Here is a 22948-nt window from a genome sequence, read left to right on the forward strand (position 1 = left end):
GAGAAAGGAAAGGCACGCTGGAACACAAAAGTACAATAGAAACGTACATTTCAGAGTCATTGTGCGACCTGGCAAAGGTGCAATTTTACCCTATGTTTTAATGATAGTTATTTTCGGCCTTACCTTTTAACATCTACCCACACTAATAACTCACTCATCCATCACTCCAACCCCTGTCATTTACTGTCACATCTCCACATGGAATATTTCAAAAGCAAAAAGGTAGCATAACAAACTTCTGTTAGGACATTTGTCTATTCAGAATAGCAGTGTCAACATATTGATGTTTAGCAGATTCAATGTTTACCATGTACATTCTTTATTGGGCGGGCTAGCGAGCTAATATTTCCTAATTAGCAATAAACACCAAATACCGTTGCGTGATTGGAATGCTGTTAAATACCAACTTATGCAAATTCATGGTAACTTGTTTATTGTTTTATTTAGAGGAAGTAGAGATACACACTTAACTAAATCCAACATGTTAACCAAAAATTATTAATCTAAACCAATGCCCACCCAAAACTGCTTAAATGCATTAAATAAATTATTACTTTCATGATAATGACATATATCCTTTGAAAACAAAGTTGTAATTGAGAGAAAACTATTGTTCCCTTCAGGCCCTTGATGTTGGACGAGGGCTCTCCCAGCCCTCCTGCCTCCAAGTTCAGCCATAATCACCACATGGAGTCCATGCATGAGCCCTTCTACATCCAGTCGGTGAGAAATTAAGAAATTGTTACATACAGAAATGGGAAGTAACTAAGTAAATTAACTCAAGTACTGTACTTAAGTACAATTTTGAGGTACTTTGAGGTATTTTAATTGTCTTGCTACTTTTTACTTCTACTCCACTACAACTCGGAGGTTAATAGTGTACTTTTACTCCATTAAATGTATTTAACACCTTTAGTTACTTTACAGATCTGGATTAATTACATTACATGTCATTTGTTAGACGCTTTTATCCAAAGCGACTTACATACTCAGTACTGTGGCCAATCCCCACAGGAGCGATTTGGGGTGAAGTGTCTTGCCCACACAACGACATGCTGACTGCAGTGGGGTTTGAACCTGTCCAAACACCAACACACTAACTCACTGCGCCACACACCAGCATTAATGATGTGAATTACTGTATAATCAACACTTAAATAAGACTTTAGTTACACCTGGGGTAAATTCACAAGCTACCCTGCAGTAAACAAAGTCATTCAAACTAGCTGCACCTTTACCAGCTTTGAAAACACTTTAACGATCAATAATTATAATCAAAACATATTATATATATTATTCTGAAATGGAACAATCTGCATAATGAGTACTTTTAATTTTGGTTGGCTATTTTGGTTGCAGGACTTTTACTTGTAACCGAGTATTCCTATACTCTGGTACTTCTACTTTCACTCAAGAACAAGATCAGATTACTTCTCCCACCTCTGGATACATATAATGTATACCACTGTGCTTCATAACCCCTAAAGTCTAATTAACATACATCAAAATGGTAAAATTACCTTCATTACGAAAACTAAACCTTTTGTAGTATGACCTGTGCTTTGCGGCCTTTGTCAGTACAAGAGCATAATAAGTAAGCTATTTATCTCCTGACCTGACCTACCACATTCAGATCAAATGTTGCTGGCAGACTAACACAGTAAACATAAAGTTACTGGATGGCCTTTCTAAGTGCTTAGCCGTGTCCTTGATTTACCACAGTATTTATTAGACAGATAAGATATCATTCATCAAATAAAAACATTCATTTGAATCTGTTCTTCAATCATGCTCTTTCCACTATATCTCAGAAAATATATTATCTGGACATGCTATCAGTTTAGCTGTTATGTTGCATCACCACTAGAGGGAAGCAGAGCACAGTGACATCGTTTGATGGCCCTACCTTAGATGTGCTGTGCAGTGTACATTATTGCAGGCTGTACAAACTAAAGCCTTGGATTGAAGCAAATCAATATTTGTGTAAAGTGGTTTGTAAATGAAAATTAAACAGGGGAACCATACTGCCCTTCACTTGATACCATTTTAAGACTTTTGTTCCCTCCCTGATGAACTGGCATAACGCATAATAAAATGCCGATACTGGGTAAGATAATGGAAAGCACAGTATGCTAGCTTCAATTAAAGAGTGTTCTCCATATTAATTAGATTATTTCAGAAAATAACTATATTTTAAAAACATTTTCATATCCCTAATACCTTGTACATTTGAATGATATTCAAAACTTTAGCTTAACCACAACAAATAAGCTGAGATAGCAACCACTCCTACTCTGCTAGGCTTGTAAGTCAAACTAGTTTGGCTATTTTTTGTTTTGTTTTAGTTTTCTTATCCATCTTAAATCTGGATTTAGCTATGGTGGATATCAATCTGAATTACCAAAACCATGTGGGATCATTAAAAGGTATATTTTTCAATTACAGAGAGAGCTGGGGAAATAGGCTAAAGCTTTAGCTAAGTTTGTTGCAATGTAACTTGACACCAATACTTTGGATCAACACATTGGGCCCAATGAGAGAAATGTTGGCAGGGGAGAACCCGCACAAGATCATCAAACACACAACAAAGTCATCTTTTTCTTTCCTTTTCTTTCCCAGCCATCCAATGATACTGCTTCCTGCTCTGCTAGTGGGCTGACAGGAGGACCAATCATATCTGATGTTACTGATATGTCTCAGGCCAGTATGGCCCTCCAGATGCAACCTGAAGAGGCCAGGTGAGTGATGCAAAATAACTTCACCATTGCTCATTGTAGAGGTAACCTAAAGAATCAGCTCTACATCTATTGCAGCATCTAATAACCCGATATTGTGAAAAAGATCATTCGTATTGCAGGGCTTGACATTAAGGCTTGTCCGATTGTCCGGGACAAGTAAAAAAAATGGTCGGACAAGCATAATACAGTTTAACTTGTCCGAACGGACAAGTGCATTTTTGGGGGGGGGGGGGAAATCACCCAAACGAAATAGTAACGTTATTCCATCTGAAGTGCCTGTCTCGCAGTGTCGCAATCTCCGTACCTGTACGTCAATATTATGACTGCAGTGATTGGTAGAAATATTTGACCCGCGGGAAATTGGTGTGAACACGAACCCGCGAGTGCCTGCTTGCGCGGCTGGTGTGTATGCGCTGTCACGCTCGCGACTCATCTATCCTCGATATCCAGTCAGTGAGTAATGAGTTCAAGATGTCCTGGCTGCAGGCGCCAAAAGCAAACCAAGCCCCAGGAAAGCGACCTAGGCGAGATCCTGAAAAATCGGCTGCCTCCAAATTAGATTATGAAACAAAACGCAAAAGAAACTTCCTTCCATCATGGACCGAGAAGTTTCCTTGGCTCCGGTACACCGAAGAAGCAGGAGAAGAGCATATCATGTACTGTTCAACCTGCCGCAGTTTGCCCGACATTGCAGACACGTAAGTGACAACTTTTATTTTTGCTAACGTTAGATAATTGACTATTTATCTGATGTGTGAAGATGATGAGATTCGAAATAAACTGAACTGTGTAGTCTAGCTAGTTATCCTGACTGACGTTCACAGTTGACAAACGTTGTGTAAAATGCTATATAACATTATCTAGATAACGTAAGCTATTTAATGTGTTCTATGATATTATTGATGTCGACGTTATTATTAGGTGGTCGTTTGTTGTGTTATTGGAGTGGACAGAGGAAGGAGTGGTTATGTTGATGATCAGATATCAAGTCTTTCGTGATTTGATTTGACTATAGTGTAAAACGTATAGGCAGACTATTCCTAACGTTCTCACAAGCTAACGGTCACGACTCGAGACATTAATAACTGTGCTAGAGCAAGCTGCTGCTATGCAAAAATGGTTATCGTTGTGTGTAAAACATTAGATCATCAATCCGACTGACGCTGGAAATGATTGGCCGTTTGTGTAGCCAATGAAATTCAGATAATAATGACTGTAACGGATCCCCGTATTATTATCCCCGTATTATAGTCCAGTAGGGTGTGTTCAATTATGTTAATTCATTTCCATTTTTCAAATCCAGGTCCTCGTCCTTGTTTAAAGGAACCGGGTCATTCCGATATGACACCTTGTCAACTCATGCTCTAAGTAAGCGACACCAGCTTACTGAAGCTGCAGACAGAGCCAGACAGAGGGGACCTGATGCTCCACTGCCACCTGTCCTCACAGGGCTCCACAGGATGGAGGAGACAATGTTGGTTAAAATGACCAACATAATGCATGCTGCTTATTATGTAGCCAGAACAGAACAGCCCTTCACCCACTTCACAACCCTACATGGGTTAATAAACAGGACGGGAGGACAACTTCCCAACTGCTATGCGTCCAACAAGGCTTGTGAACGGTATGATATTCACAAAATGTTCATTTATAGGCAGTCAAAAAGAACAAGCAAAGATGCATTATTTCAGTGTTTTTCGTCTTGCTTTGATTCTGACTTTCCAAAACAACACCATAACAATTTGTATTGCTGTCTCTCCCCCATCAGGTTTGTTGTTATTATTTATGAAATGGAGCTGGAGAAACTACTGCAGAAGCTGAAATTGGCTAAATACTTCTCAGTTATGATTGATGGAGCCACCGATACAGCCACCCTAGAGAACGAGTTGGTGTACGTTCGATACATGGACACGGAGGGTCCCATCAATTCATATTTGAAAATTGAGGACGTTAAGCATGCAAATGCAGCTGGTGTGCTGGAAGCTGTTTATGCAGGTGAGAAATGTTTTTTTATCAAACCTTTTTTACGGTACTGTAGCATATAAGTTCATTATTGCTTCTGTATTGGGAGTTATTGCTTCTGTGTTCTCTATGCTGATGTCTTTTCTTTTGTTCAGCTTTTAGTGTGGCTGGCTTGGTGGATTGGAGGGAGCGTCTGGTGGGCTTTGGGAGTGATGGTGCAGCAGTCAATGTTGGATGCAGGACAGGTGTTGCTACTCGCCTCAAAGAGCAAGTCCCGCATCTCATACCCATCCATTGCATCGCTCATCGTCTGGAGTTGGGCGTGGTCAGTGCGATCAAAGAAAACCCTAAGATGCAACAGCTTCAGGCGACCCTATGCAGCATCTATGAGCAGTACCATTATGCTCCAAAAGCACTTCGTGAGCTCCGGATGATTGCGGAGGCCATGGAGGAGAAGGTACTGAAGCCCACCACGCTACATGGGGCCCGCTGGGTGCCCTATGTTCACCGTGCAGCCAAGGTAGATGCAGTGGTTACATGTGCAGTATTGTGGCATATTTAATATTATAGATTTTATTTATTTAATTGTTTTCACAAACCGTGTTGTCAGTATAACTTTAAAACTATATATATATATATATATTTTTAACCATTTCAGGTATTGTGTGATAGCTTTCCTGTGATCCTGGCACACTTTGAGGACATGGCAAGCCTCGAACGTCGGCCCAAACCATCGGCTGCTGTGACAGGAAGGGCCAAGAAGGTGTCCAGCTATTTGAAGGACTACGGCAGTGTCCTCTTCCTCCACTTCCTCTGTGATGTCCTTGACCACCTTGCCACCCTTTCCAAGGTTTTTCAAAAGGATAGTGTGACAGTGTGTGAGGCGGTGGAGAGCCAGGAGAGGTGTTTCTGGAACCTGTCCTCCCTTAAGACCAGAATGGGGCTGTACATGGAGACCTTTGTGGAGCAGAGCAATGGATCCGGATGCTACAAGGGTGTCCAACTGAACAGGGCTTCTTCCTCCACGCTTGAGCCACAAAGGGCAGCAGTGATAGGTATGACACCTTTTAAATAAAAAAAAAAATATATATATATATAGTGTCTGGTGTATTAAAAGGTGTCAAAGTCAGTGTAGTGATTGTGCATTTATTCTCATACAGATGCAGTCATCAGTCACTTGGATGAGCGTCTGAAGGACTTGCATCAAGACAGCATAGTAGCTAAGTTCAGGGCACTAGATCCCTCTTGCTGGCCCAAGTATGACCACACTGATGCTGTGGCAACAGAGACCTTCACTCAGCATGGTCAGGAAGAAATGAAGAGCCTATCTGGATTTTACAAGGAGCTCTTGGCCAAGGCAGGGATTACACCAGAGGAGGTTATAGCCGAGTATGCCCAGTATAAGAGCTTCGCTCTCAGGCGGTCAGCTGTTCCAATGAGGGACATTTTTCTCAGTGTCCTGCAATCAGGTGTGTGTCAGTATAATGTTAAGTGTGTATTTTAAAAGTTACCAAAAAAAAGCAGAAAGTAGAATTTCTTGAAGGAAATTAATTCATATATTTTTGTCTCATTGTATTCCCAGAGGAGAGGAGAGCCATGTTCCGCTGCTTATGTCATCTGATGGAGATCTATATGGTTCTCCCGGTCTCCACTGCAGTGTGCGAACGTGGCTTCTCTACAATGAAGCGAGTCAAGACCGACTGGAGGTCAAGCCTTACCACCGCTCAACTCCAGAGGCTCATGTTCATCTCCATCCAAGGTCCCGCTCTGGAAGACTTTGATGCAGCCTCAGCTGCCCAGCGATGGTGGACATCAAGCCTGCGCAGGCGTAGACCAGGGTTTAACCCCTGGTCGTCAAGAGAGAGGGGAGATGAGGAGGATGAGCTGGTGTTGATGGGGAGTGAAGATGAGCTGGAGGAGTGATCAATCAGTATTATGGCACAAGACTTATTTTCAACACAGGGCAGCAGCGTGAGCACTTTGCCCGGCTCCGGACTGCATTTTTTGCCGTGCAACCAATACATTTTTGAAGAACGTTTATTTTTCATTTCGTTTTGTAAACTCATTTGGAGGCAGCCGAAATTTGCCGCCTTTCAATCGTTCTGAATGAATGGCAGCGGAAGGCCATTTTGGAATTATTGCGGTACACACATTACAAAATACACAAATTTTCCATGGGATTTTTATAGACTTTGGACCTGTATGATTAAGTTTTCAGGCTATGGAACCGTTATGTTTTCCAGCTCCTACCTCTCAGAACACAAAAGTAAGGAGCAACTATTTTATTTCAGTGTGTTCAAACCTGTTTCTCTTTTACATTAGCACTCAAAGTGATATTTTTAAACATAAATGTTTAACATGATTACATAGCATGATATTTTTTATAAGCACCCAAAGTGATTTTTCTTTATTGTGTAAGAAACTTCAGAATGTTACCTTTCAAAAGAGACCATCTTATGCATGTGCTATAAGTATAAAGTATTATAAATAGCTAATTACTTTGGGTATGCAATCGAATGGCGTTTTATGCCAGACTGTTTATGTTATAAAATGTGCCTGATTAAGTTATTAAATCATATTAATTGTCCAAATCTCTTGTCGGTTTTATTCATTTTTTTTAATAGGCTTTTATTTTCACAAGTAAATTTCGGACAAGTGGGTTTAGCCTTCGGACAAGTAAAATGGCTGAGCCACTTGTCCGAAGGACAAGTGGCTCAAAAAGTTAATGTCAAGCCCTGTATTGGCAGGGGTGACTGATTGTTTTGCAGGTCAAATCCAGGCTAATCCCAAGTCCTAATGTCATTATTGGCTATTCACCCATTTTGAACCACATGTTTTCTATATTGCAATTCATTTTTTGTAGACCACTGCATCGTTTTCACACGCACATACAAATATCTTTGGTGCAAAGACCCTTTGGCACTTGGTATTAAATGTTAGTTCTCTCCTACAACTTTATTGGGTGCTGTCCGATTGGTTCAGCCAAAGTGGATGTGGCAATTAATTGTTGACTTGATAGGAATTAATAGCGTTCATTAGCTCACCTTTAACTACATTTTTCCATCTTCATCCAACAGGGAGAAGTGCATGATGCTTATCAAAGAGGAGCCTGTGAGTCCAGGAGTGAGAGGAGCAGGAAAAGGAGGCAGTGTAGGCGCAGGAGAGGCCATAGCATTGAGCTCCTCCTGTGAAGTCTGCTCCTCTGAACCTCCTGTCCTCCCCGTCGCAATGGTCCAGTCTGTTCTGGAGGGGAGGGGCTCTGTGGCGTCCATGGTGGAGAGAAGGAGTAAGAGACCTGCAATGGACAGGTAGGCAGATCACAGGTGGGACACATGGAGAATGCAATGTACACAGAGACGTTTGTACAGGTGCAGAAGTGATACAAGTAGGGAAAAAGTGACCCTTTGAGCCTGTGTTTATATATTAAGTATTTAAGTGTAAATGTGTGTGTGTTTGGTTTGCAGGGTGGAGGTTTCAGATGAGAATGTGGACATGAGCCTGGAGGAACTGCAACAGCTGCTGCTCAGGAGCCATCAGCAGAATGTTGTGGAAGCTGGGGCCAGCGCTGTTATGGATGTCAGTAGATCTGCACTATACACATGGAAACCTACTTACAACTTGTTTTACTCCACATAGATTCATATTTGTCTGATATTTGAAACTTCAAATTGGTATTGGTGCCGGACAGTCCTTATACAGCACTCTAAATGAATAAAAGTTGTCTTACTAATGTGTCTCTTTCTTTCTCTTTTACTCTAGCCCTTCAGTTTAAGCCTGCCTCTGACCGAGTGGAACTTCACAGAAATGGAGTCCAACCTCAAATCAGTAAGTCATAGTGTGAGAGCTGTTTAACACGTGGACACAGTTTAGAAGAGGACATGTACTCTGGATGAACCACTCCGTTAAACATGCAATGACAAGCCCACCTCAATATAGCATGATGGTTGATTTGATTGTTGTTGTTCTGCTAAGGCCCAGATACACCGGCCCGAAATCGGCAGTAAATGGGAGTTGCCTCTTTTGAATGATGAATACACACTACCGCCGCCTGCTGGTAAGGAGAGTTATTGCCACTCACGCATGCGCAGTTCATACGTGCTCGGCTCGGATTTGCGGTGTGTTCCAGTGCGCGAAGTCGACAAATACGCAGGAGAGTCCGGCGACGCAACAGTCGGTGTCGGCGTCGGCGTCGGCGAATTCTCAGGTGACTGGCCGGTGTATCTGGGCCTTTAAGGCTTTCACAGTGTTTCTTACTTAGAACTTTAACAATTCCACGGTGTTCAAGAAAGGTAATTGTAACATTTGGTCGCCTAAAATACAGTATATATATTTTTTAGAATATTGTTCTACTCTGCTTCCCCCTCTCTCATGGTTCCAAAAAGCCTGACAACTGATACACTCATCTCAAAGATTCATTGATGTGATTCACACAAATAACACCAAAGTGCAGAAAAGTTTGACCAGGAGGAGTTTTTTTCAGCCCAACTATCATATCGAGTGTACACAGGGCCAGGGCCGTATCCAGGATATCCTAAATACCGAGGTCCAAACATGCTAGGGGGGTTCGGGGGTATACCCCCCCGAGATTTTTGGGATTTTCATGATCTAGTTAGGTGCTTTTTAAGTCCTGTGGGGGGTCACAAGTTGGATAATATATTGATTTCAAACCATGTCAGTGGGCTGCAGCATCAATTATTTTTGAAAGTGTAATGCATAAGAATCAGCTGATTGTTACTATTAATGATCTGGACATGCAGAAGAGGCTAAAATGATCACAAAACATTGTCAACATTCATTTTCAATGTCTCTCTCCTTTCCATAACCTGCAGCCTCTCTTCCATCTTCTTTAGTCTCTCTGTCTTCTTCCTGTTCATTACTCTCTCTGTCCTCTACTCTTTCTCTTTGTTCAATCTCTCCCTCGTTGTTCACTTTTTGCTCCTCCTCATTGTCGCTCCTGCCAGTGAATTAAAAGCAATTCAGCAATTTAGTTCGTTTCACTTGTTTGTTTGCATTCTTTTTTTAAATTTAAATCTGTTTTGTTTGATTCTCAAAAGTTTTGTTTGATTCTCAAAAGAGAACAAAGATGTATACAATTGTATGTTATTATGACATCATAACTGCAATAGATGTATGTTGTTTTAAAATTATGACTATTGTCCATATGTAAATGAAGACCATTGTTATAGATAAATAGATGGATAGATGGATAGATAGATGGATAAATAAATAGATAGATGGGGTTATTAAGCCTACATTCTTTTTGTGTGACTGTACCTGCAGTTCCTCCCTGACTTCCATCACTTTCTCTCTCTCTTTCTCTCTGCCTGTCCTGTCTCTTCCTTACCAACGCTGAGCTTCAACTGACGTAGTCTTTTCATTATATCTGAGTCAGTGTAAAAAGAAAACAATACAATGTTATATCTTCAATGTTTTGCTCAAATTGAAATGAAAGAAAAGCATTACAACGTTTGTTAAAAGGTAATCCTTCTGACATTGGATGAATGTAATTAACTAGCTCTCCAGCTAGTTTATTCACGCAATTTAAACCAAAGTATAGCCTATAGCTGCAATATAAGTTAGTGTGCATGTGGTCGGACGTCCACTGACTAATGTAGAGCGTTCAGACAGGATCTGCTGGTCCTATGATGTCCGGATGAACAGAAACACAAGCAGCCCGCTGGACTCAGATCTCTAGATACCACATCACTCCTCCGCTGCTCCGATACAAGTCCGGGCTGCGGTGGTTTGTTGATACGACACATGTCGTCTCCTTCTGTTTGCTTTAATCGAGGCTACGTAGTTATGCAGCGCCCCCATCGGCAGTAAATGGAAGTACTACAAAAATACCCCGTTTAGTGCAATTATTTGACAAGCTTTGTATATACACAGCTCGGAAAAAATTACAGAGGTCCGGACCTCGATGACCTCAATGGTAGATACGGCCCTGCACATGGCTCCCACTGCGAAATGTACTTTCCCCCACAACCCTCTTCAGCAATGTACCCATTGCTAAACATCTATGTTAGCAAAGTATTCAATAATGTAATGAAGTCCAATTTCGAAACATCTTGTATTGAAATGACAGGACGGTGAGGCTGTTCAATCTGTCTTGACATATTGTGGGCCTTAAATATTCTCTCATGTGGCTCACCTTGTGAAAAGCTCTATCACCGCCAGCAGCTGCCGCAGGAAGAGTGCAACAAATCCCACTGGTAAACAGCACCTCTCAAAAAAATGCTTTGCAGCTGCATTTTAAAGATTGCTTTTAAAAGCTGAAGTGGAGAGATGTTAAGTGGGAATTTTTTTCCTTAGAATAATTTATAAACTGGTTCAAAATCATTAGATTTTGAACCAGATAAGCCATTTGGAATGTGTCATCATCAGTGATCCCGAATATCAAACAGCAGCGACACTGCTGCCCATAAAGTTGGAATAATTTAGTTTTCACACATTCCTCTTTTTATTCCTATTTCATTTTCACTGTGATATGATTGGAAGACCAATATCAATACCGTTTTTAAAAGATATACACTTTATCTATCAAGAATAAATCACATTGTCACAATCATTAAATGAGAAAAGGTAAAAAGTAATTTGCGGTGTATTATAATACCATATAAGATAAACTTGTGTTCTGCAGGGCCTTACTCCTGTCTTCTTTATGCATTCTAACATTAGATGTGTGAATTGAATGATTGTAACAACTAGTCACGACAAGCTAGTCCCAATGTTTGCGTTCGAGTCCTAATCAAGTCATAATTGGCTGTCCATAATTGGCTGTCCATATTGCAATTCATAAAACCACATTATTTCCGGACGTAATTTACTTCATACAAAGACACTTTGGCTCTCTTAAGATTGATTGTAATACGATTGCAACTAGGTGAATTCCACAATACGATTTGTATTCCAAGAACAATTCAAAAATGATGATATCCTGTTGCATGGAAATTATTGATTTATATTTTCCAAATACATATTTTCCTCAGTTTGTTACTTCCCAATACCATCAAAACATCTCTTATTGCAATGTAATGATTGATAACTCAAATGAAAAGTTATGAATAAGCTTTTCTTAAAACATCGCACATGTTTGCGCCCTTTTTTTTTCTCACCATGCAGGGGTTAAGCCATTAGTATATACAAAGCACAGAGGCGCATGTTTTATGTCTGTTACCTTTCTCCATATAAATGGTGGTTGGAGAGCAAAGGGGAGGCACTTTGTTTTGTCTCCGGGGCAGGAATCAATACTCACTCCTGAGCTTACTCCATCACTCCACTCTAAGACACTGACACTTCTGTTGGTCTTGAGAATCTGCAGGATTTATTCAAGCGCAAACTCTACATTATTTTAATAATTTTCCTGTGGAAATGATACGCTTTTCAGTCCTTTCAACACAGGCGATCATATGGTCGTAATTGGTTTTAATTTTCAGAATATTAACTTTGGACATAACCGTTTTATAGAGAACCTCAATGCAACTCAATAGATTCTTTCCCCACATCTATTTATAAACATATCTCTACCTTTTTCATGCAATATTTTAAATGTCCCATGTCATGCTTTTTCGGTTATTACCCGTCCCCTTGTGTGTTATGTTGCTTTTTCTGCATGTAAACGGTCTGCAAAGTCACAAACCCTGAAAAGACCTGTCTATGCTGCCCCAGAACGCCTCGTTGGAGATTTTTTTTTCTTCAATTTTTTTCTTCCTGGGTTGTAGTGACGTAAGGGGCTAAGTGACGTAACGGCTTTGGTCCAAATGGACCAATCCGCGGACTTCCTGACACACAAACACACACACACACACACACACACACACACACACACACACATAATCACACACACACACACTCACTCACTCAGCCTTATATTTTCTCAGCCACAGCTCCGCGGATTTCTCAGCCTGAACTCAGCCTGACACAGCGAGACACAGCGAAACTCAGCCTGAGCACACACAAACTCACAGCCAGGCTACGAGTGTGTGTGTGTGTTCAGGCTGAGTTGTCTCGCAGACTCCACGCAGCAACCAGGAAATTACCCCAGTAATCCAGCTCACACTGTCAGCTCTAGCAGCGAGCCCCGCAACATCCCGCCAACACGGCACCCAGACCCGACGCAGCATTCTCATCTTTTTGTCATTACTGGTGTCATTTTCTGGTTGCTAACGCCCTTGTAACACACAATCACTTATGTTCTGCTGTAACGGTGGTGGACTCATCAGAACAGAGTGGGCGAGCTGACCAATCAGAGCGCAGTGGGCTCATAGGGAAGGGGGGGGGCAGGAACTCCAACAAGCCGTTTAGGACAGAGAGTGAATACACATACTATAGAGCTCCTGCGGATGATGTCACATATGCTGGTCACGTGACGAGAAACGAAGGGGGCAGCCATTTTGGCAGTAATCGCGTCAGTAAATTCATTGTCAGTTCAGTCATCAATCATTCAAAAATAGATAAATAAAGGTTAAAAACGCCAGCCACTTTGGTTGAGTACGTTCAAAAATACAAACTAGTTTCAGACGCACTGCAGTAGCTATCCAAGCTAATAAACAAACATGCTAACGTGACACTGCCGTAGCTAGACAAGCTAATAAACAAACAATGCTAACGTGACACTGCCTATCAAACTGGAATAATTTAATACTTACCCTTGCAGTGATGATGCCGAAGTTTTTGGATGTAAGACTCCACAGTTGAATGTTGTTTACGAAGCCGGACTGACACCATTTGTAAGCCTCCAAGCTTTTGTAAGCTCTGAGGGAGTCTCCTGAGTACACTGATGGAAAGCTTACAAGATAGCTGTGGATGTCCGCGTAGCGCAAGTCGGGTACATCGTCTTCAGAGCAGGAGGTTATGCTCTTGAAAAGCACACCGGGTGCATTATATGGGTCGCTTATATTTAATCTTTCTAATTTTGTACTATAAAGCCGAATTTCACTTGAATTAAAATGAGATGTATACTCGCACGGTAGGAAAACGCTGGCGCCGGTCGTCATGTTTACTGCCAAAATGGTGGCTGATAACCAAAAGTCACGTGACCGCAGGAGCTCTATACCGAGATGCTGTATGGGAAACCAATGTGATTTTGGAACATTGCACAATGTAAATATATTCAACCTCAACAATGGAATTATGATCAGTAGAAATGGCCATGACATGTGACCTTTAAATTCCTCAAAACCAATTCATACATATCATTATCGTAATACAAACATAAATGGCAATGCTACAGTGACACACCTTATGTTGTGTATTTCAAGTTAGGATTCCTATCCAAGACATAATTACAGCCAGTGCTTGAATTGGGCCGGTACTCACCGGGACACAGTACCTGGACTTCTGATTTTTATCCATCTGGTACCGTCACTTCTTACTCAGTACCGGCACAGTGCCGGTACGGCAGTACTCAGTACTATGCGTCATGAGGTGCCGCCGCCGCTTTGCCCGCCTCGCCCCCGGAGCAGCAGTCTTCGTCGCCCCAAACACCACCACCCCTCGGTGGCCCGCAAGTGCCAGAGGACCTCGGCAAAACAGAGCCTGCCCAGGTATATTTAAAAAAGCACCCAACTCGCCTGTACAGTGGGGTAAGGCGCTCATTTTGCAGCTCATGGTTTAAAAACAGAGATTGGCTGGAATTTCCTGTAAAAAAGATGCCATCTTCTGCTATGCCTGTAGACATTTCGGTTCAAATACATCTATCTCCGATGCCTTCACCACAATTGTACCAGAGTACCAAACGCTGTCTCCTGGTACTCATCTGAGTAACTCACTAAAAATGAAATACTATATGACAGTAAAACAAGAATACAGTTTGAAAGGGGAGTGATTTGTAAAATATCCATAAAGAAATAAAAAATCTGTTTACAGTTCTGTTTCATATGGGTGTTGAGATGTATCCATAGATCTCTTAATATTGCTCTCAAAGCGCAGCAGATTGATGCTTTTAACTTAAAAAAAATCTTGTGTTAGGTCCACTCCCCACTTATAAAAATAGCACTTTACCACAGCACCCCGTCTAATCTCAGATGCACCCTGAGTCATTTTTTTTAAGTACAGTGAGCCTTTCTAAAATGTACAGTAAAGAGGCAAACCCATCAGCATTATACAGTAGGATATAGGCCACCTACTATATGACTGAGCCAAATTCTTGTTTTTGGGCTGTATAAATAAATTGACTTGAAACAGTTGCTGATTTAGAGCACTGGCACCTTTTTTATTCCAATTCAAGCACTGATTACAGCACATTAGAAATATGTTTTATATTTATATCCATAGTTAAACAGAGATAGTGGATGAAATTTATATCAAAATGGTGCTTCACTTTAAATGTTGTGTCCGTAAGTAATGGTGAGACGGCTTTATCTTCTTTCCTTTGGTAAAGGACGAGCCAGTGTCTCCTTAAACGAGATCCGAAATAAAGCATTGAAGCATCTTTCCTTAACATTTAGAGAATTCAAACCTAGGAAGCTTCCTAAGCAAACAAGATTATTCGACTGGAGCCAATGTATTGTCTTGATTTGTTCTTCCTGCTCATTTATGGCAAACGAGGCGAGGGAAGTGCATTGCTGCCTCTAAAAGTGGTCAATCCAGTTGCATGCAGGGATGTATTAAAGTGCCAGGTGTGAACTGACATACAGTGTACAGTGTGAGCTCTTACACAATCCTGGGTCAGAAGAAAATCATAATGTTCCCTTTTTTCATTACTCTCTCTTTCATCCCCTTCTTCCTCATGCTACCCGCTTGTGCCTCCTGTCTCCATCTCCCTCTATCCTCAGCCCTACTACAGGGCACCTCACAGGCACTTCAGAGCACATACAGGGAGAACGGTTGACAAGTAGCTTAACAAAAGCACTTTAACAAGAGGATGTGGCAGTTTGAAAAGAAAGTGGAAATGCAAATTGATGTGCTTCTTGGAAAATAGCCTTCCAATCTGAGTGTTTCGAATCATCCCTGGCCACACTGCCCGATGACCACAATCGGGGCTCACAGTCTATATTAGCAACAAAGTGGAGAAAGGAAGTGTCCAAATATTGCTGGTGTGGGTGTTGGCAGCCCGGCAGCTTCTGTATGAAAGGACAGGCCTTTAAACATCAAATGTATTCACCAGATTGAGCACATGTTGAATAATGAATGTCCAACATAGCACCAATGTTCAACAATTTGTTATGAGATTAAGGGTTAGTAGTTGATATTCTAATTGTACGTATGTTTTCTGTCACAGTACATGTTCCAGAACCAGGAAGCGGAGGCTTTTCCAGCTGCTGGCTGTGAGGAACAGTGATCAATATGTGCTGTGGACTGTCTTTCCTGAAGTGGAAGGTAACGATCCTGTGACTTATTCCATTGGTAAAGTGCTCATTATTTGTTATTAGGTTATTAATCCTAGGGCTGAGTCATTAAAGTATAACGCTGGGGATATTATATATATATTTGTTAATATCAACGAATCCCGTGAAAACACCAACGTGACTTCTAGAGCCTTTATGTGAAACTCAGCCCCAAGCCCACAGGTTCCTAACCAGGTGGAGTACAAACAAATGCTTTCCTACCCATTCCAAAAATATAAATTATATATTTTCCTTCAAAAAAGGAACATCTTCCCAAAGCAGCAAGGCAATGTCATTGCTTTGTTCCTGCAAACAGGATTCAAAAGCACACTTGTTAGGGGCTATTTACAGACATGGATTAGTACACATTTTGTGCACCAACGTGTATTTCGAGCAGGATGCCAGTGTTCTTGGGAGACTAACATTAATAAATCTATAGTTCTGTGTTGCAAATAAAATAAAATGATAATCATTGCAGCACTGTTGTGCATTGATCAGTTTGGAATTTGGACAATATTGGTACATGGGGTTTCTCGATGATACTTAAGACTCATCCTTAAAAACACACATTTCTGTTATTGCCACCAACATAACAAGCAAACATTTTGCAGATATATTTTGAACTGTAGATAATTTTAATATTATAATAGTTTTAGAGCATTAAGTAGAATATAAGTACATTTTCCTTTTAACTCAATACTCATGTGCCATGTGTTTCCTGAGAGAATTGGTTGCTGCAATAATTTGTTCTATCCATATTGTCCATCATTGGACAATCCGACATTGTTTTGGACTAAAGTCAATTCTTGAGAAAATGTAGCTGAAGCTTTTATGAGGCTTATTGAGACATGAGACAATTCAAGTTGACATTCCAATTGGTTTCACAACATGATAGCTTTCCATTTTACTCAGATATACCAACAACATCTTAAAAATGAAATGGTTATTGACTCTATCCCTACCTAAATGACTACACTTCAACTATTATGATATTGATTAGGTAGAGAAGAACACTTTAACGTCAATCACCCTGATGGAGAATACAGGATCCCTTTCATGTATTTAAATCCAAGAGTTTAAGATTATTAAATTAACTGTTATTTTCCTTACCTTCATTCCTCCACGCGGAAGTGCTGTGGTTGTCTGCCGACTGTCATATTTTCTTGTTTCTTTCCTCAGGACACAGAAGCGGTTGTTCCCCTCATTATTCCACTCTGCATGGGTTTGATCCCACGGCCCTGCCAGTACAAAACACTGTATCCTCAGTTTCCAGCTCTGTGGGCATGACTGCTGCCTGCATGAGGAAAGACACGGGTGTAAGTGTCTCATAGTTACCCTAAGAAACAAGTGTGTTATGACATATTTATATCTCCAATATTAAGCCAGCTGGATGCAGATGGTGCATTCTTGGCTCCAGCACTTTAGTCTTTGTGTGAGAGGAAGTTCCTGCTTGTGGAAGTGCATTTTTCTCCCTCTACTATATAAATAATCTATTACGGATGTACAAATGAATATTTTTTATTATTTTATCCTTATGACAAGTATACTGTATTTGTATTCAAGAGAAAAAGTTGTCAAAAAAGGGGGTGATGTAGCATATTGTATAATACAAGTTATGTGGTTGTCTTTCAGTCTGTGTAAGGGTGTTTAAAATTGAAGGGCTCCTCATATATTTCATGCATTTCAAATCATGATAAATGTATTGAGATAGATGAGCAGGGAGTAATACATCTGAATGATAAGAAAGGTTCTATAACAAAATGGTTTCAAGCCAAAAAATCTGAAAATAAACCTTTTTTTTTTTAACATATCCTGATAGGAGATTTTACACCCTGAAGCACCCATCTAATGTATCTTTGCACAGGCCTGACATGTAGCTAGAGACTTAGAGTTACTTCTCTTCTGTCCATTTAAATGTGAAGTTTAAAGGAAATAGTGAAACAAATAGACTTCTCATTTAACACAACCACGAACACCACTGCATTTTTGCACAATCTGTACCACTAGTTTTAGTTCTGACAATAGGTCATTTATTTTCTGTTTGTAGATGACAAACAAATGCATGTCTAACAGATACTGGAGATACTGGCCTCATTTACAGAGTTTTCCCAAACTCAAAAGCAAAATGTAGGCCTAGAGTAATGAAGGTTACTGTCTTCATCTGGAAACAAAGACCACACATTGAGTTAGGACTTGAATGTGCATAGAAAATAGAATCCCCGAAACAAAGTAAAGACAGTGGGATGCTACTTGTTGTACTTTGAAAAAAAAGAGAAGAATATTAAACTGTCCAGGAGCCAGTCTTCAAAAGATTTCATTATGGTTGACTGTGTTTGATTAAATGTATGGTGGGGTGGTTACTTTAGAATTGAAGTTATGGAATGATAAATGAAAAATAACTATTTGACTATTGATGTAAAATATTAGTCCTCATCACTGATTGCAGGCAACAGTTTAAAGGCTGACTTAATGATAAATATTCCTCTGGGAACCTTCCTTGGGATGAGTTGAATTGTGCAATACTGTACAGAACTGTGAGAACTCACAACATTGCAATACATGGATGACCGTAGGAATGTAGGATACAGCAACTGTGAGTGTTGGACTGGAACATAGCATGGTTATATGCACTGAGAAGGAGAATGCTAGTGTGTGAGTCTAAAAGCCCTGCAAGCTCTTTACTCTGAGTCGGACAAAAGCTTCAACCAGTGATTTAAGTTTTGGGGATACACACACCAGCTAAGCTCCGATGTAGGCTACCACAGCTAGCTCTGTAGCTTAATCAGAACCACTTAACGGATCATTTGTAATACGGCTTCAGGAATGTTTTCTTTACACAACAATTAAGTGGACATTTAGTCCCATATGTGTATCTAAAAGCCCAATTCAGATTAAAAATATGTGGAACAACTGACCAGCCGACCACAAATGTTATCGTCTCAGTTTTGCGCTGCTAGCAAGGCTACATATAAGGGAAAGATTTGCATTAGCTTTCAAAAAGGCATTGCATTTTTTCGATCATGTACCTTTGAATCTGTCGTGTACTACTTATTTAGACTTTAATGACTATAACTTTCCTATTATAAATATTTAACTTTGCATTGAGATTAGCTTCAGAGTGATTCTGCAAAAGTTAGAAATCAATACCACTGATATAGAAATGATTACAATTGAAGTTAAAGAAGAATTACTAGCTAACAGCTGTGTTCATATTATGATTATAAAATACATTGTATTTAATTTGCCAAATTAGGAAGCTAATGCAAACTGCCCGTTGCAGGTTAACATCTTTGTGTCACACACTCCTTCTTTGTGCATACATTAGGTAGAAGGGAGAACAAACAGGCTGTGGTGTATAACAAGTGAAATTGCACTAAAAATCACAGTCGTATGATATTTGAGAGTATACAGTACATTTTTGACAGAATTTATTGTTGTTCCTCATGATAATATGAGTGTTAATGATTTTTTTTTCAAGAGTGATGAATATGCACATTCAGTTGCTGTTGTGTTCTTAATTTATTCTGTTTTCCATATTAATAATTTGCACTGGACATGAATGGATGTGTGTTAAATGACATTTATGCTTGTCGAGATTGCACATAGATAAGGAAGTATTTGTGTTTCTGAGTGAGAAAATATCTGCTGTAAAAAGACTGGCATCCCAAAGGCACTTCCAACGAACAACAATACGCCGTATAATACCCTTTCTTATGACAAAGCGTACATGCAAGTACACCTGCTATCAACAAAGACACACAGGCGATCTTGGTGCTTGGATGCTTTTGAAAATGGATGCCAACCTGCTAAAAATGTGAATTGTTTTTGCAAAGACTAAAGAAACTGAACATGTATTCCACCTGTGTATGAACTTTTTAAGTTGTTAAAAAAAATAAAACTGAAAGAAAGCAGACAAAGAGGCATTTGTAGTACTTATTTTTAAATTAGTGTTGGAATTGTTGTTAATTTGCTCTCTGCAAATACATGTTGTGTATGCAATTAACCATGCAGTGTCCACAGGCAACTGTAAATGCGAAGCTGTCTGCATAGGGCTGCAGTGAGAACAATGCTCAATATACTAAGAGTGTGTGGTAAATTGAAAACTTAATTGTGTCTTTGTTGCATTTGCGGAATCAAAAGTACAAGAATATAAATGCAGGAAATGGATTGATCATTGTGTTTGGTTCTCATGTACTGTAAATGTAAAGAAATAGCCTGGCTGTTAGTAAAATAAAGTCAAATGTAAAGAATTAGCAGCTTCAATTACAGTTTAAAGACTACAATGACACAAAAAAGAACAATGTTAGTAAGAACATTTCATCTTCAACATTTTCATCACCCCTATCCTCCATGACCTCTACTGGCTCCCCATCAAACACCGCATTGACTTTAAAATATTACTTTTCACTTTCAAAGCCCTCAACAACCTTGCCCCCCCCCCCCCCCCCCTACCTCTGTGACCTCATCCAACGACACACCCCCACCCGTCGCCTCAGGTCTGAAGCTAACCTACTGCAGCCCATCAGGACAAAGCTCCGGACCTGGGGTGACAGGGCCTTCGCAGCAGCCTCCCCCTCACTCTGGAACTCCCTCCCCAGTCACGTCAGATCTGCCAACACTCTCACATCATTCAAACAATCCCTCAAAACTCACCTTTTCACTCTTTCCTTCAACTCCTAATCAACTACCCCTTGCCCTTATTCCACCTAGCTTAGCACTTTCTACTTTTGTTGTTATTTTGTTTTACTTGCTTGTAAGCGCTTTGAGCACCAGGAAAAGCGCTTGATAAATGTAATGTATTATTATTATTATCTTATTATATATTTTTATAATATACTTATTACGTTGCAAAAAACATGTATTCATTAAAAACAGAAGTGGTCAAAGGCTCAACCGGTGAAGTCCTGATAAATATCAACAGCAAAATATGTTTGAAAAATATATTTATTCTTCTATAGCCTATATCTAGACGTTTCTGTCTCGGCTAATTCTGGTTTGTTTTATCCAATTCTGCCAGTTGTATTTCTCCGCTGCTGACTTTGATGAATTTTGGGTCAATTTTGAAGATTAAGGGTTAAAGTAGAGACAATAATTTGTATCTCCTGCTCTCTATATCCCATGGTCGCCACATTACTCATGGTTCAATCAGGAGAGACGGTTTTGATTTGAATAATACATATTTATTGCGCAGATGCACAAATGAATGTAATGGTGATTTTGGCGATTAGGCCCCGTTGTACAGGAAGTATCATTCGGGAGGGTAGAGCCGATCCGATGAAACCCCTCTGGGGTCTAGACACTGGTGGTGGTGAATGGATAGTTGGGTCGGTCTGAAGAGGAGTGGTCTAGCTTGACCCTGGATTCAGTGGGACGGGAGGTGAAAAGGGGTGGAGGAGGGTTGCGTAGAGTCACCTGTCAGAGGGGAAAGCGCAGATTTAAAAGGTTTGACAGAGCGTTATGATAGGCTCTTGGGAATAGAGCGAAGTGATTTGTTAAACTGAAGATTGACGCCCTGGCCCGGTCACTTATTGAGAGGAGAGAGAGTAGTAACATGGGAAAAGAAATACATGAAGAGTAAAGACGGTCTTCCTGGTTGAACTTGCGCTGATCTTCATTAGTTGACATCAGCCCACCGAGAGTAAAAATATGGCCACTTTCTGGTTAAAACTGCCATTTTTGATCCTGAGAATGTCAGAAATTGATTCATCTTGATTAGATGCCCCTTGACCCATTATGTCAACCGACACGGCGCGGCCACAGTAGCTTGTCAACAAGATGGAAGTGATTGAGAAAACGTTACTTGGCCTAGTGAATGGAAAGCTACAAAAACGCTTGGATGGAACTGTTAATAGATTATGTTCATTGCAATTCCTGCAGCAAGGAATTTTTGTACCCTCGGAGAATTTAAAGCCTGAAATATCGCCTCACATAAAGCACTTAGCAGCTAGCTCGGAGCTAGCTAGCAATGCCGCTGATGCTAAGTGTCCAACCCAGTCTCATGGCATTTCGTGTTCACCAACACGATTTTTAATCTATTGATTCGTGTTCACCAAAACGATTTTCCCCTTTTTTTCGTGTTGCACAGCACGATTTTAAAAGCAATGTATTTCTATTGGTAGTCTTTCCCCTTTTTTTTCGTGTTGCACAGCACGATTTTAAAAGCAATGTATTTCTGTTGATAGTCTCACGGCATTACGTGTTATAGGAAGACCGGAAGCTGTGTGGTTCATAAAAACATGTTCTTACTCAATATCAAGCCACGATTATTGCTTTTATTTAAAATCGTATCATTTCGGACTTTTGTTGCTGTCTGTGAGGAAAATAAATGGGGCTCATTTTTCCTTCTAATTTGTTATTCTTTTCAAAATAACACACTTTTATTTAGTCAACAATAACACACAATTATCCTTGTTTTTATTTATTTGTTTAATTCTATAATCTCTGGCTTTTTTGCCGTCCTTCAGGAACTGAATTTCAAAATAAAAATAACCGGAAACAGACGAGCGCCTATAAGGGACATTTCGAGCATCATCGAGTTTAGGATGGCCGAAGACACTACACTACCCATAATCCCCAGCTATCGTTTAGGACTACAGTCCCCGTGATTAAACTTCAAGTCGGGATTGGATGTTGGAGTGGCAGTGCGCCAAGGTTACGGAATCGAAACTGGATCGAACACCGCCCCCCCCCCAACAATTAGAAGTTGCCAGTATTAAACACCAATTATTAACCAATTAAAATGAACCGATTAAACATCTCTCTGACACAGTTTAAACGCATTTCAAGTGGAAGAATTGTTCGTGTCTCCTCTTCGTGTATATCGGGAAGCTGGAAGCTGTAGGCCTATTATTTTCAAAAAATAAAAAAATATTTTTTTTAACCATAACGGATACTTTACACAACATTGAGTCAAACTTATCC

At 40.3% G+C, this 22948-nt stretch overlaps 2 protein-coding genes across 3 annotated transcripts in view; both read left to right on the forward strand.

Annotated features, from left to right (window-relative positions):
• hsf4 (heat shock transcription factor 4) overlaps window positions 1–19881 on the forward strand; it is a gene marked incomplete at its 5' end in the record, with an annotated part of 35791 nt that extends 15910 nt beyond the window's left edge. The window contains 7 exons of the mRNA XM_079682853.1: window positions 624–723; window positions 2539–2738; window positions 7778–8008; window positions 8165–8276; window positions 8460–8525; window positions 15922–16019; window positions 17207–19881. Coding sequence (XP_079538979.1) covers window positions 624–723; window positions 2539–2738; window positions 7778–8008; window positions 8165–8276; window positions 8460–8525; window positions 15922–15981 — 769 coding nt within the window. The 3' untranslated portion in view covers window positions 15982–16019; window positions 17207–19881. The remainder of the gene's footprint in view (window positions 1–623; window positions 724–2538; window positions 2739–7777; window positions 8009–8164; window positions 8277–8459; window positions 8526–15921; window positions 16020–17206) is intronic.
• Window positions 2857–7291, forward strand: LOC307040217 (zinc finger protein 862-like). Of its 2 annotated transcripts, XM_079682852.1 has the most exons (6): window positions 2857–4362; window positions 4507–4733; window positions 4856–5220; window positions 5359–5755; window positions 5861–6169; window positions 6283–7291. In XM_079682852.1, the coding sequence occupies exons 1-6, from the start codon at window positions 4199–4201 to the stop codon at window positions 6621–6623; spliced, it is 1803 nt and encodes a 600-aa protein (XP_079538978.1). In that variant the 5' UTR covers window positions 2857–4198; the 3' UTR covers window positions 6624–7291. The 2 variants fall into 2 exon arrangements, with proteins under 2 accessions (XP_079538978.1, XP_079538977.1); XM_079682851.1 differs by having other exon boundaries at window positions 2857–4733.
• Window positions 19882–22948: the final 3067 nt, after the last annotated feature.

This window comes from Notothenia rossii, assembly GCF_949606895.1.
Source record: "Notothenia rossii genome assembly, chromosome: 5".
NCBI classification, from domain to species: Eukaryota; Metazoa; Chordata; class Actinopteri; order Perciformes; family Nototheniidae; genus Notothenia; species Notothenia rossii.